The 14029-nt window shown below is 44.2% G+C and overlaps 1 protein-coding gene and 1 long non-coding RNA gene across 6 annotated transcripts; one reads left to right on the top strand and one right to left on the bottom strand.

Annotated features, from left to right (window-relative positions):
• The first annotated feature begins 1282 nt into the window (after positions 1–1282).
• LOC124203636 (homeodomain-interacting protein kinase 2-like) lies at positions 1283–9182 on the top strand. 4 transcript variants are annotated; one of them, XM_046600361.1, is made up of 12 exons: positions 1283–1441; positions 1536–1901; positions 2141–2461; positions 2549–2791; positions 2916–3116; positions 3212–3496; positions 3564–4536; positions 4653–5179; positions 5248–5754; positions 5848–6445; positions 6509–6701; positions 6764–9182. In XM_046600361.1, exons 3-12 carry the CDS (start codon positions 2144–2146, stop codon positions 6990–6992), a joined length of 4074 nt encoding a protein of 1357 aa, XP_046456317.1. In that variant the 5' UTR covers positions 1283–1441; positions 1536–1901; positions 2141–2143; the 3' UTR covers positions 6993–9182. The 4 variants fall into 4 exon arrangements, with proteins under 4 accessions (XP_046456317.1, XP_046456314.1, XP_046456315.1 ...); XM_046600358.1 differs by having other exon boundaries at positions 5848–6701; XM_046600359.1 differs by lacking the exon at positions 1536–1901 and having other exon boundaries at positions 1286–1441.
• Positions 9183–12331: 3149 nt separating this feature from the next.
• Positions 12332–13903, bottom strand: LOC124203635. Of its 2 annotated transcripts, none has more exons than XR_006878568.1 (4): positions 13652–13903; positions 13491–13570; positions 13304–13424; positions 12332–12880 (listed from the first exon to the last, which is right to left on the bottom strand). It is a non-coding gene; the product is annotated as an uncharacterized LOC124203635 (long non-coding RNA). The 2 variants fall into 2 exon arrangements; XR_006878569.1 differs by lacking the exon at positions 12332–12880 and adding an exon at positions 13047–13236.
• Between the last annotated feature and the right edge of the window lie 126 nt (positions 13904–14029).

The following is a 14029-nucleotide window of genomic DNA, read 5'->3' as shown; positions in this document are numbered from 1 at the left end:
CCACTTTTGCCCGCAAGGAAAAAACGGTTAGGTATTTGACTATAACTTTCATGTGTTTCTCTTTCGTCTCTCTATCCAGCCCCGGTATTATATATTTACCTCTCCTTCTTTTTCCTCCACCCTAATTGATGAAAGAAGAGAGCAGCTAGCAAGAGCTGGAATAAGGGCGTTGCGTGATCCGTGCCCGTTCTTTATTTTTTTCCAAAGGTTATAGAGTGAAACGTGGGTCTCTTTTTCAAGTTCCCAGCAAACTCCCCCTCATTTCCAGTGGGTCGTAATATAGTACTTCGCTCCGGCGTATTTTACAGGGTTTTTTTTTTCTTTTCCAAGTCGACATTTTCCCCCGGCACGTCTTTATCTCCTCTGCGCTGTCGAGAGCTAGCGAGCGGATGTGTTGGAAGACTTTTGAAGAATTAGAAAAAGAAAAGGTCCGACAGGATAAAAACGGGAGAGAAACTCACAAGAGTGAGAGTCAACACAGCGCCAGCACGGTTCTTATATGTACACACAACGTTCTGGATCATTTCGTCAGTCATCGGTCAGCCCTAGACGGAGAGAACTCGGCAAGGATTACGCGTCTAATCCCGACAAAGGAAATCAAGACAGGAAAGAGAACGGACACATTTTGTCGATTTCATCTTGACCGATTGTGTCGAATGAAGCCAATATAATATGTGAAGTCGATAAGAGCGGCAGTCGCCCAGGACGTGTGATTTCCAGTTTCAGCCAGAAAAATAAAATAAAATATAAAAGGACCGTGACACCGATTTCTCTGCGAAGGCTAACGCTGTAGCTCAACAACAACAACAGCAGCACCGAGAATTATATTATATCTCCCCCCTCCACCGAAAAAAGAAATGACTAAAATATAATAGTCTGCTTTTTTGAAAGAGCTATACAGACACACACACTGTAATAGTTTCTATGAAACATATTTTGTGTGTCGTGTCGTTTGTAAAAGAAAAAGAGTTGTGCGACGAAACGCTCTGGCGGTTGACTTTCTTTCGTGCAGACGCCAAATAGAGCGAGGAAGGCGCGGAGAGAAATTCAGTTGAAAACGAAATGAAAAGGACCACGTCGTACCACCACCACCACCCGCTTGGCTGTTGCCGATGACGACACGTTTCACTGGGAAACAACAAACAAAATTGAGTGTGTCTCGGTCGGGACTCGGGACGAATTTATGTTGTGCATGTTGGCTTTTTCTGTTTCGCTACGGGAGTTACTGTTTAGTATCATTCTAGTTTCTTCAGTCTCCCACCAGGCGCGCTGCGAACGCCAGTGTGTGTGTGTGAGGGGGGGACCAAAGTAACAGACACACACCGCACACTACACACAGAGCACTGTGGCTCAAGATGGAGTCTTCGCCAACTCTCTTTGTTTGAAGTTTCTCGAATCTTTCAGCCTCAGTTTGCATGGGTAGCTCACGACGACTATTGAGGTAAGAAGAATAGTCAATTCTCATTTTTTGACAATCGTCAGGTGGACATTTTAATTGACCGATTGCAGTGCTTTGGTTTTTTTCCCCGATGTAGTTTTTAACAGCCCAGCGTTTCTCTCCCCCGCTGTATATACACACACACACACACATTCCCCGTTTTAGACAAGGGGGAACAAGTGCGCCGACTCGGATACAATTTCTCATTCTTAGTGTTTTGCGCTGTTGTTGGGAGGAAGGTGAACTCCTGTGTGCGAGTGGAATCGCTGAGATTTGACAAAAAAGGATTCGACGGATTGATATTCTTGTTTTGTTGTGACATTCGAGTTCTCGACTGATCAAGGGTTTCTTCAGTGTCTCGACGATATTTTTTTGGCTTGATGCCACTCCTGTCAAACGAAACGGCTCCGAGTAATGCAACTTACCAGGTCGCAAACAAATTCGCACGTCACGGCCGTTCGTGGTAATCCTCAATACATGACATTGCATCTCTGTGTGTGACTGTCTGTCTTGTGTGGGAGGGGTCTTCTGCTTATATTGCTGTGCGAGAATCAAGTTTATTGTTTTCATTCGCTCCCATGCTATCAAGCAGAGTAGTGGTTTGTTTAGATACTTGAAGGGCACCTCTGTACTACTCTCTCTCTCTCTCGTTGATTGCAAAGTGTTGTTTACTCTAATGTTTATTGTTGTTCTGTCATGTAGGGAATGCTGGACATGTATGGTCAGCCACAGCTAACACAACCTCAGCCGGCCCACAGTTCTTTGTCTCATCAGTACCACCATCAACAGCAGCAGCAACAGAGCGCTAACAAGAAATTGAAGCTAGACCATGCACTGCCCCAGCAACACCAGGCAGTGGACCTCTGCAGCCTATCTGTGCAGCAGCAACTGGGTCAATCCGATTCAGTCAGCCTCTATGAAGTATCCAGCACAACAGGCTGCACTAGCAGTTCTGGTCCTAGTCGCGGCAGTCATGGAGTGAATCAAGACCGCATCCACACAACGACGGGCTATGCCCTGGCCGTAAGTTTCCAAGGGATTTCCCCATGATGAAATCGACCTAGCCTTTGTTTTTACATCATCCTTTCATGCCTTTTTTCCATTTGACAGGTGGGTGGTAACGTAATTGGAGGCAGGCGTCCTGTGGGTCACGAGAGTGTAGATTGCAGTCACAGCCCAGCATCATCATCTTCTTTGGGCAAACAACAACAACAGCAGCAGCAACAACAGCAACAGAATTACGTCCGTACTTCTGCTATCAAGTTGCTCGATACATTTCAATTCAATCAACAACAACAGCAGCAGCGGCAGGGAGGCGTGAAGCGCAAACACGAAACTGTAAACGAAGTACAGGTGAGATGAGAAGAACAAACACAAAACATAAAAAAACAAACAAAAATCAGTTGCGATGGAAAGAGTGAGAGGGGCCAGTCGTTCGGATGGATGTTTTCAATGCGGTTTATTTGGTGGATTCTAGGAAACGAGCGCTGGAGCCATGACTGCTTCTCACAAGCCAGCGCAAGGCCATGGGCACGTCCAGCCAACGGTGGCTGCCGCTGCTCCTCAAGGTTCCTCGTCGGCCGATGGTGATTACCAGCTAGTTCAGCACGAGGTCTTGTGCTCTCTGAGCAATCAATACGAAGTCCTCGAGTTCCTTGGCCGTGGTACCTTCGGGCAGGTAACGAACTCGATTGTGTGCAATCAAAAATTTTTTTTCCTGGGCTGGAAATTACCATTGCGACACGTTTTCTTTGTTTTCGGCCCACTATACAGGTGGTGAAATGCTGGAAAAAGGGCACCAACGAAGTGGTGGCCATCAAGATCTTGAAGAATCATCCGTCGTACGCCCGCCAAGGTCAAATTGAGGTCAACATCCTGTCGCGATTGAGCCAGGAGAACGCGGATGAATTCAATTTCATCAGAGCGCACGAGTGCTTCCAGCACAAAAATCACACTTGTTTGGTCTTTGAATTATTGGAGCAGAACCTCTATGACTTTTTGAAGCAAAACAAGTTTAGTCCTTTGCCTTTGAAGTATATTCGCCCCATCATGCAACAAGTAAGTGCCAAGTCGAAGCCAATGTAGTCTCATCACCAATTTGACGTTTTTCTTTTAAAACCTGCAGGTGCTGACCGCCTTGCTGAAGCTGAAGCAACTCGGCTTGATTCACGCTGACCTGAAACCGGAGAACATCATGTTGGTTGATCCGGTGAGGCAGCCCTACCGAGTCAAAGTGATTGATTTCGGCTCGGCCTCACACGTTAGCAAGGCCATTTGTAACACATATCTGCAATCGCGTTACTACCGAGCGCCCGAAATCATCTTGGGACTTCCTTTCGGGGAGGCCATTGACATGTGGTCGCTGGGCTGCGTAGTGGCCGAGCTCTTCCTCGGCTGGCCCCTCTACCCGGGCTCGTCCGAGTACGATCAAATCCGATACATCAGCCAGACGCAGGGCCTTCCGTCGGAGCGGATGCTCAATTCGGCCACCAAGACGATGAAGTTCTTTTATCGCGACATGGAGTCGAGCTATCCGTTCTGGCGTCTCAAGACGCCCGAGGAACACGAGGCCGAGACGGGCATCAAGTCGAAAGAGGCCCGCAAGTACATCTTCAACTGCCTGGAAGATATTGGCCAGGTGAACGTGCCCACCGAGCTGGAAGGTGGTGAACTGCTGGCCGAGAAGGTAGATCGACGTGAATTCATTGACCTTCTCAAGCGGATGTTGACGATGGATCAGGAGCGGCGCATCACACCCGGCGAGGCGCTTCAGCATCAATTTGTGACGCTGTCTCATCTCGTCGACTACGCTCACTGCAGCAATGTCAAGGCCAGCGTCCAGATGATGGAAGTCTGCCGCCGCAGTCACTACCAACCACCCAACACTTTGGGCCAGCAGGGACACTCTTCGACTCCCGCCGGCTCTTTGGTGGCCAACTTCGTTCCCGGCACTAATGGCAATGTCACGCTGACCTTCAACAGCCAGTTTGCAGCTGCAGCAGCGGCTGCGGCCGCCGTTAACGGCCAGTATCCGGCCGCTCTTTACAATGGCCGTAATGCAGTTGCGGCCGCAGCAGCAGCCCGCCAATATGCTGCAGGTATGGTTGACGTCATAAAACAAACGAACAAACAAACAAACACTGGACGCAGCGCTAGTGTTTGCTTTAGTGGCGACCATTCCAATATTTTATCTCTTTTTATTGTCACGTCGCAGGCGCTGCTGTTCGAGCGGATCCTTTCCAGCACCAGTTTGTGTCCTCGCTGCTGTGCCCGCCGTCCTATCAGAGTTTGACGTCACCATCCAAGCCGGTGGCGGTGGTGGCACAACAGCAGCCCCAGTTGCAGCTCCATCAGGCTCCCTTGACCCAACAGCAATATGTTCCGGTTTCTATGGTGGAACAGTCTGGCCGACAGGTCTTGTTGGCCACTCAAGGACCGGGTTGCTGGCCTGGCAACCGCCAAATGACGTTGGTTCCTTCCTGGCAGCAGTTGGCTCCTAATCACCAGCACTCGGCCGCTCTGCAACAACAGCCGGCGGCCGCCCTTTTGCAGGCTGCCGACGCTTCTGATTGGGGACGTCATTTGTTGGTTGACCAGTCTGGAGGAGTTCACCAGGATCAGCGCTCCATCTTCCCTGTCGATTTGCCCGATGTTTACGACACGGTTAGCGTGGTGGATCATTGGCCCAATAACAAACGAAATAGCGGCGCTGCGCACAAATCTGCGCTTTTCACCCTGCAGGTAATGACGTCGATTCTTTTGTTACCGTGGAATATTTCCTTAATGGTCCCTTTTGGGTTTGATAATAGGCACCACAACCGGCCCATTTGCTTCAACAGCAACATCAGCAACAGCAGTTGCATCACCACCATCAGCAACAGCAGCAACAACAACAGCAGCAGCAACAACAACATCATTACCAACAGTCTCAGCAAATCCAGCAACGATCGGGTCATCAGGGACACATGGTGGACAAGAAAGAGTCTGTCCACCTGAGTCCAGTCAAGAAACGAGTCAAGGAAAGCTCTCCGCCCCAGCAGCAGCAGCAACAACAACAGAACGAGCAATATCGTAGGAGGAATTCGCCCGTCCAGCATTGGCAGCATCCGCAACAACATTCGCAGCAGCATTACAACAACGTGAGGAATCACAGGCAACCGACCATTACCATAGAGGACACGCCCTCGCCTGCCGTGTCGGTCATTACCATTTCGGATTCCGATGACGAGGGAACGAATTCCCAGAAAACATCTGTCCGATCCAAAGCTGCCGGACAACATCAACAGCAGCACCAGCAACAACATCGCGTCCGTCCGGTAATCAACAAATAGCGATGACCGATAACCCGTAAACATGTTTTTGATGTATCTTTTCTCTTGTTTTGCGCATCGTGTTTCTCCTTTACCAAGGTTGTCAGCTGCGTCACGGTGCCAGATAGTGACGAAGAGCATCGAAGTCCAGCCAAAGGCCACCACCCTCGGCAACAGCACTACAACAACTCGAATGCCAACAGCTACGTGGTGCGTGAGATCAAACCGGAGCCGGCGTCTGTGTCATCGTCGTACAATGGCAACAACAGCGGAGCCAGCCTTTCGCAGAAGAAGCGGCTGCTTGCCAAGGCCCAGACGGATTGTGGCGGCGGCGGCAGCATGGCCGACAAGCCGAAACAGGAGCATCAAATGACCAGCGACGGCGGTTACATGGACGCATATGGTGGAGTCGATAGGTCGTCGATGACTCACCAGCCGTGCGACTTTAGCAACGGTTCGGAAGTTCTCCACTTCCAGCCGGTACCTCAACAGGTCTCGCAGCAGCAGCAGCAACAACATCAACGTGCCTACCGCCAGGATTACGATCAGCAGCAGCAACAACAACAGCAGCAAGTGCAGCAGCAGCAGCAACAACAACAGCAGCAGCAAAGGGATTATTTGCATCCGCCAGCTGCTCACCGCCAGCAGCGCTTTGACACGGAGTTGCAGCAGCAGCGCGAACAGAATGGCTATTACAGTATAGACACTGGACATTTTGCACCGTTAGGACCAGTCAAGACTGATGTCTATGGTTTGTTAGGCTTCTCTAGCAGGAGTAATCGTCACGCACACTTGTCACCCCAACCGGGCCCTTCGAGTCGTCACCAGGCGGCGGCGGCGGTGGCCGCCGCTGCAGCTGCCGCCCTCTGTCTTTCGCCGCAGCATCAGTTGAACGCGGCGGCCGCTGCAGCTGCCGGCCAACCTCTTTACCATCAGCCGGACTTGTACCGCAGGTAAATTCATTCATTCAAGCATAATTCAAAATGGAATTTAATTGACTTTTTTCTTCCGGCAGCACGATTCCACCGCCTGCACATCACAGCAGCTCCAGAGCTGGTCCCGTCTTGAGCGGAACACACCACGGAGGTCACCCTCATCATAGTCATCCACTTCCAGCTCATTTGCAGCAGTCGGCCGTGTTCCAGGCCCATCCTCAGGTGGCAGCGGCTGTCGCTCCTTACGCTTACGCCTCGCTTAACAGTCCGGGCAAGGCTCAGTATCAGCATTTCTGGTTCGCCGAGTAGAACGGAGACGAAGAAGAAGAGGAGAAAACAACGGCGGCAACACCATGAAGACCTTCGAGTCGTCAATGTGGGATTAGTGTGGGAAGAAGCTGTACGGAAGTCGGAAAGAAGAGATTGTGCCACGGTGGTGTGTGAACATTGATTGCACAACAGTTTGCGCGGCGGCAGTTTGAGACGTTTCGAGAATGGCTGAGCGCGCGACGTGGTTTTCATTCTCTTGTTTGGTTCCGTTTCCTTCTTTGTCGTCTGCCCGCCGTCGACTTTCGTCAAATTGGAAATGTTGTCGCTGTAGTTATTCTCTTTTCTTTGTTGTGTGCGTGACGTAGTGCAGTGCAAAGTTCACGAGTTATCGACGCAAGTTGAAAACAACAAAAAAACTAAAGCAAAAAAATTTCAAAAATTTGAGCAAAAGTGGTCGAAGGAAAATGTTGACGCGCTTAAAGAAACAACACAAGACACACCACATCTACACACCCCCTATTTTTTCCTTATTTTCTCCTCACCCCTTTTTTGGCAAAGATGGATGATATATTTGCATGATTTCACGACATTTTTTTGGCGTTCCTTTTTTCCCCTTTACCCCCCTTACTACAAAACTGCCTCTGTTCATTTGATGCCGCACCTTTGCCCTCCTCACACTTTTGCATCCAACCCCCTTACCCCATACTATCTCGTACGTCAGCATCGTGTTATATTGAAGATCCTGATTTCGTCGCAGTCAAATGCGCTAGTAAAAAAAAAGCCTCATAGCGTTTTTTTGTGTGTGTGTGCGAGCAAAGGTTCAATTATTTGTCCTTTTTTCCCGATTTGTTTTGTCTCTTCTCTTTCCTCCTATTTTTTCCAATCATTTTGATAAATCAATTAGCGAGTCACACACATTGGGAACTGGCCTTTTGTGAGTGACTTAGAGACTTTGTTTGCACTCTTGGTTGTACTGTAATTTTTGACATGTTAAAAGACTCGTCAACTGTTAATCCCACAGCTATTCATCGCTACGATTCCTTTTCCTAATTTTTTTTTCGACATTTTTCCTCCACACAACACACACAGACACACAAACACTTTTGCCCAATGAATTGATCCATTTCATAATACCATCATTGATGATTGATATACGCTTTCGTGTTGCATTACCAAGAAGAGTCAGGAGAGCTGCTGCACCCCATGTTCTTTCTCTCTCTCTCTGTCTCTGACTGTTCCGTCTCTTTATCTTATTATAATTATTTCTTTCCAGATCCTTTTTTGATTTGTACACTTTTCCCTTCTACTTTTCACCTCAACACATTCGGAACCTCCACCCTCGCACTCATCACTTTCCCAACCATCGCGCTCTAGAGTGTAATTAGCCATAATTGTTCCTATGTCGTATTTTTTTTTACACACAAATATCTTATATTATTCCCCCCCTCCTCCCCCCATTCATCCTCTTCCACCTGAAAGAATTGTGTGTTAGTCCTTATTGGAGCAAGGAAGATGCTTAAATTTTTTATTAGCGGACTTGGCTCGGTCGCCTCAACCCCCTCCCGTTTTTCTCCCACCTCATTCGCGTACCACTCGTGTGCCTCGACAACAAAAAATTAACCTTTCTGGAGATGATGGTCCTTGTATTTGGCGCTAAATTTTAGGGAGATGAGATGGAAAAACAAAACTGTTTTCTTTATTATTATTCCTTTTTGAAGATGACGACAGCGTGAAGAAAAAAAAAGCAAAAGTTACAAAAAAAAAGATGAAAAAAGACTTTAATTACTGGATGTGCCACGTATTTAGAGCCCAAGTCGTGTGACGAAAAATGGAGGATTCTCTTATTTTGTTGGTTCCCTTTTCTCGTATTCTTTTTTTGTTCGCCTTTTGCATAGGAGTGTGACTAGGTATAACCCATCCATCGTTTGTAAAAAGAAAAACCTCCATCCATCCATTCATTCTGGTAAAGAACAAAATTGGATGGTTCGTCAAAAAAGTATTCCTCACCTTTTATCGAATGTGTTTTCCTTTTCCTCGCCAATCCTCTGCTATCCACCAATTTCTCGATTTTCCGTCTACACATGAATACCGAACGACAATTTGATCCCCATTCTATGTTGTTTGCCTCCATTGGACGAACTTCATTTTCTTGTGACGGATGTATTCTCCTGTAACCAATTGACAAGTAGCGAATACATCAATGGCTTTGGCTGTCTGAATTATACGACACATTTCGTTTTCTTGTGTCAACATTATTTGATATTGTTTTGTCTTGTTTTTTTTTTAAGCATCGGTTTTTGCATCACCTGAACATGAAGCTGCAACTCGGCAACTCTGCATACGCATGACAAGCTCCATAGATGGCGTAGTTGCTAGTCGGTTCGGATAAGAAAGGGTTGACTTTTTGGCCATGTTTCCAGCATGAAATGCTACCACGAAAAATAAAAAAATGACACAAGACAGACAAACGTTGATTTCCAGGATTTATAACAGTGGAGTGAGAATTGATTGAAATAGAAAAGTGACAAGTGTGACACCATCTACTAGACAAGATAGGTGCATGGAATTTGTGTTCAAGCAAAATGTGACTTTCTGGTGTGAACAATCAACAAGTGGTACGCCTTGATCATTGGTGATACGTATGACCATTAGTAGCCTAGTCTTCAGAGCTAGGAAGCAATCCTTTCAATTCATTGTGTAAGTTATTCAGTGAAATGTTTGTTATTCTTTTTCAAATATTGCTGGTGTAGTTCTGGAGCAAATTGTTTTTGAGTATGTGGGTACTAGGATGTGCTCGTAAGAATTTCACTGTCTTAACATCATGCTTCCTGATTATCCAGTTAAACTGTAAACTGGCATCAGTAGGATGCTCTGATGAACAGAGGTGGGTAACATGAATGATGTTTGAGAACTTGCATTGACAATCTTAATCCACGATTCCACTGTATAGAAGCTTCCAGAATCAGCTTTGTCAGTGTTAAAGATCTCCAAGAATTATAATGTTTATTGGGCTTGGGCTCTCTAATGTACCTTACAATCAAGGACTCAATTGCAAGAACCTGAATAGTGAATACAGACAAAAGCCACAAGGGTTTATTTGAAAACGGTTCAGAGATGGTTCAGTAAAAAAGGTAAACAAACACAGAGCACTTGAGGGAAAAGGTTGGAAAGGATAGTTTTCTGTTAATGTGTGACTCAAAGTGTTGGGTGACAAAACATCATCAACTTTTCTACTCATTTGAACAACATAACCACAATAAGCAGTTAAGCACTACCTTTTCATTGGACATATTTCTTGTTGATAATCTTTGTACGACATCTTTTTGAAGTAAGAATTAACATTTAAACTTTTATTATCACCAGGTGGTAGCTACCAGGAATGCGTCAATGTAGTAGAGAAGACAGGAATGCAGTAGAGGCCGCTATCGAAGCCGGCGGATTATGAAGCTCACATTTGCGATGTTTTTGGAATTTGGTCCGTCCGTGACACAACTGCAGTCAATCACCACGGGATTATGCCAAGGTAACCCACAATTCACTTACTTTCGTTGATTATTTACAAATAATTTATTTGCGTTAAACTCTGCGTCTGTGTAATAATGAAAAAATCAGGATCATCTTTTCGATAATTTTTAGCTGTCAAAACAGTCAGTTCAGTTACTGTGCAAATCTCTTTAAGCATTCATCGGCAGCTATTGTGTGGAAATTTTTTAGTGAAAACTTACGATTACTATTCCACCAACAAAGCTCACTTGTTAAATTTTCGATATTTGCTTTTTTTCTACTTCCGGTTTTCTCATTTCAGTCAGTAGTTCCGTAAATATGAATTTGACACACAAAAAAACCACATATTCGTGATCCTCGTCAAATTTGTAGTAGTGTTCATGTTTTTATTTGTACGTACGCGTACTTCCGGTTTCGAGAATTATCCTGAATAATTCAGGAAAATAGTTAGGAGTAGTATAGTTCAGGAAAATTCTCGATTTTGGTCAAATTTTGGATTTCGTTTGATTCACACCAAATCGACCCCAAATTTCATGGAGATTACGAATATTTGGTTGAAATTGACGACAGCTCAATGGTTAATGCGCTAGCGCTTACTTCCGGTGTACTTCCGGAAATTTTTAAATAAAACTAACAAGTAAACCTTGTTCTCTTTTCAGATCCGAGAGTTTCTGTCTACATTTATGAGAAGTTTCTGGATGTTCTTTCAAGAAAAAGGACAAGGACTATACGGTCAACATGGTCCCTTGTTTACTAAAACCCGTTGGTTGCTACCCTTTTATTTCCATTTTTACTTACTTACAACTTACTTCTTGATTTGAGGTATTGCTTTTTGTCACTAAAATCTTATTGAAAATTATTGTCATCCGAATAAATGTTCATTCTGTTTACAGGGTAATCCTTCGCTACTGATCATGGACTCTATTTGTGACACTGAAAACTGACGAGAGAATGCTGTAATCCAAGACTGATAAATTGTGTAGTTAGATTAAATGACAAGTGCATATCTGGGCTCCCTTCTTTTCTGTGGCCCCGTTTCCCTAACTAACCACTAACCAACGCCCGCCGGTGGTCACTCACCCGCTGTGAAACCAGGAGGAGGGGAGGGCTCTGGTCGAACGGGGACTTGGAAGGCGCATGATCTGAGGGTCATGAGTCTAACCCGGAAGCCTAGTAGTGACTAATCGCTCCCCAGTAAAACTTGCCTCGCACTCTTCTCTCCTCTTCCATTTCCAGGTAATCTCCCTGGATCTACGCCGACACTGCATGTGCGAGTTTTAGCAAGCAATCCGCCACCCAATTTGACAAAAAGTGATAGTTTGTTTTCACGGAAATTGCGTCAGACGGTTGAAAAATTTCTAGTTCAACAATCTCATGTAGAAATTAGCATCTAGTCTACTGGTGCAAATTGCGATTCTTTAAGCTTGATTAATTTAGGTGATGTGTTAAAAGCTATTGTGGGTAGCTAAAAAATTGAACAAATTCGCTTTTTCAGAATATTTTGAAGAGAGATCACAAGAAAATCTAAAAACAACAAAGTGATCTAAAACCAAAATATTCAGAAAAAGTGGATTAGTTCAATTTTTTAGCTACCTACAATAGCTTTTAACACATCACCTAAATTAATCAAGCTTAAAGAATCGCAATTTGCACCAGTAGACTAGATGCTAATTTCTGCATGAGATTTTTGAACTAGAAATTTTTTAACTGTCTGACGCAATTTCCGTGAAAACAAACTATCATTTTTTGTCAAATTGGGTGGCGGATTGCTTTCTAAAAAGCCTCGCACAAAAAACAATTGTTTTGAACCGGACGCTCTGTTTATTGAATTGTTTATTTTGCATGTGTTCCAGAATAAAAATAGTTTACACAAGTTTTATACAATGACAATTTATTTATTTAAATATGATTAAATATACAACAATTGTGTAAGTTCGATGTTGGAGATTGTGGAGTTTTAGGAATAGATGTGAGTGGATGTGGGATTTGATGTTGGTGCTTATGGGGTTTGAGGAGTGGATGTGTAAGTGGAAGGTATAGGTTGACAGGAAGGTATAGGTTAACAACAGATTTTATCACCAAGTACTGCATATTCATTAAAAATATACCTCACTTCTTTTAGTAAATCATAACCAAATACCCCACCCCAACTTCCTCCTCATTCCCCCATCCTGGACATGTTTATTATTTGTTTGACATAAACCTCCCCGTATTACTATTTTTTTGTTCCTTCTCAATATATAAAGGTAAACTGCGAAGACACAAATAGCAATTAAACACAATATTGGATGTCACTTCTGTAGCACAAAAGCAGCACCTTGCGTGCACAAGGAACAGCAACTTGATGCAGATATCTTTCACCACCATAGGCTGCAACAACACGCCACATTGGACAGCAACACCACTGCTATGTAAACATGAACCTATAACAGAAGTAAAATTAATCTTCAGTATCATTGGAAATGCTATGTGCAATTTAAAAGAATATATGCTACATATCACTTCAAATATTCAACCCTAATATTATTTGGCAACATTATCTTATACCTATTGTTGAAACTTAAATTCACAAATTTACATGAAACTAGATGACTCATTTAACATTTAAATACAAATTCATTTAAACTTTAAAGGATACTCTACAGTAGAACAAATAAACCAAACTTCTTTCAGAATCTGCCTTTCTTGAATGCAACAAACTCCCCTTTAAATAATCCATAACAGAACACAACCCTGAAGGAAATAGCTGTTGACTTGACGAAATCCCCAAATATTAAAACTAACCAATGTTTGCAAAGCTTAATCACATTTTAATTGTAAAATCTATAACTGGATAAGATTGTCACCTTCAAATAGTGTATGTGTTCATGGTGTTCACAACAAAGGTAAATGCGACTTCCAAGCAGCCTGCACGATTTGATGGAAGTCCTAGATTGGATGGCTCAAGTTCCTTTTATTAAGAGGTGCCTGCAATCAAACATTACAAATGTTATGATCCACATGTATTTCAATCAGTTTAATTGTTAATTTTACCATTGTAAAAGCAGAATGTTACTCAGCTTCTCAACGTGGTCGACAGCATGGATTCCAAGTCTTTCAGCATCAAAATTCGTCTACAATTAAAAAATGAAATTTAAACACTTTCAGGCCACTTTCACTGCACATGCAATAGAATTTAATCGAATCAATTATACCAAGAATAATAGCAAGCTCACGAACCGCCAACCCGAACCAACTAAGACCCACCACATGCTGTCCACATTCTAAGAAATGCCTCACAAGTCACAAGTAGCAATCCAGCTAATTAAGCCAACATCACAATTCAAAACCTCAAAAAATAAAAAGGTCTAAAAATGGCGACTCTTTCTCTCAGAACCTCATGGCTCATGATTCAACTGACAATGAACCAAGAAGGTAGGGTCTGGGTCTCGGAAACAACTGACAGAAATCTCGTCACTCACGATCCGACACCTGGCGGACATATCTTAGCCACCTAGTGACAGCCAACAGATTTCTTGGTTAAATAAAAAAGCCAAATGCATTTTGACTTTTGAGGTCGTCTCCAACTTCTG

Source organism: Daphnia pulex, chromosome 10 (assembly GCF_021134715.1).
Source record: "Daphnia pulex isolate KAP4 chromosome 10, ASM2113471v1".
In the NCBI taxonomy this organism is placed as follows: Eukaryota; Metazoa; Arthropoda; class Branchiopoda; order Diplostraca; family Daphniidae; genus Daphnia; species Daphnia pulex.
This window is presented reverse-complemented; position numbering and strand designations above follow the sequence as displayed.

Excerpts from the sequence above, each read along its gene's own strand:
- LOC124203636 (XM_046600358.1), top strand. The coding sequence starts at position 2,144 with ATGCTGGACATGTATGGTCAGCCACAGCTAACACAACCTCAGCCGGCC. Across the intron at positions 5,755-5,847 it reads AACAACATCGCGTCCGTCCG|GTTGTCAGCTGCGTCACGGT; the intron begins GTAATCAACAAA and ends TCCTTTACCAAG. Across the intron at positions 6,702-6,763 it reads CAGCCGGACTTGTACCGCAG|CACGATTCCACCGCCTGCAC; the intron begins GTAAATTCATTC and ends TTCTTCCGGCAG.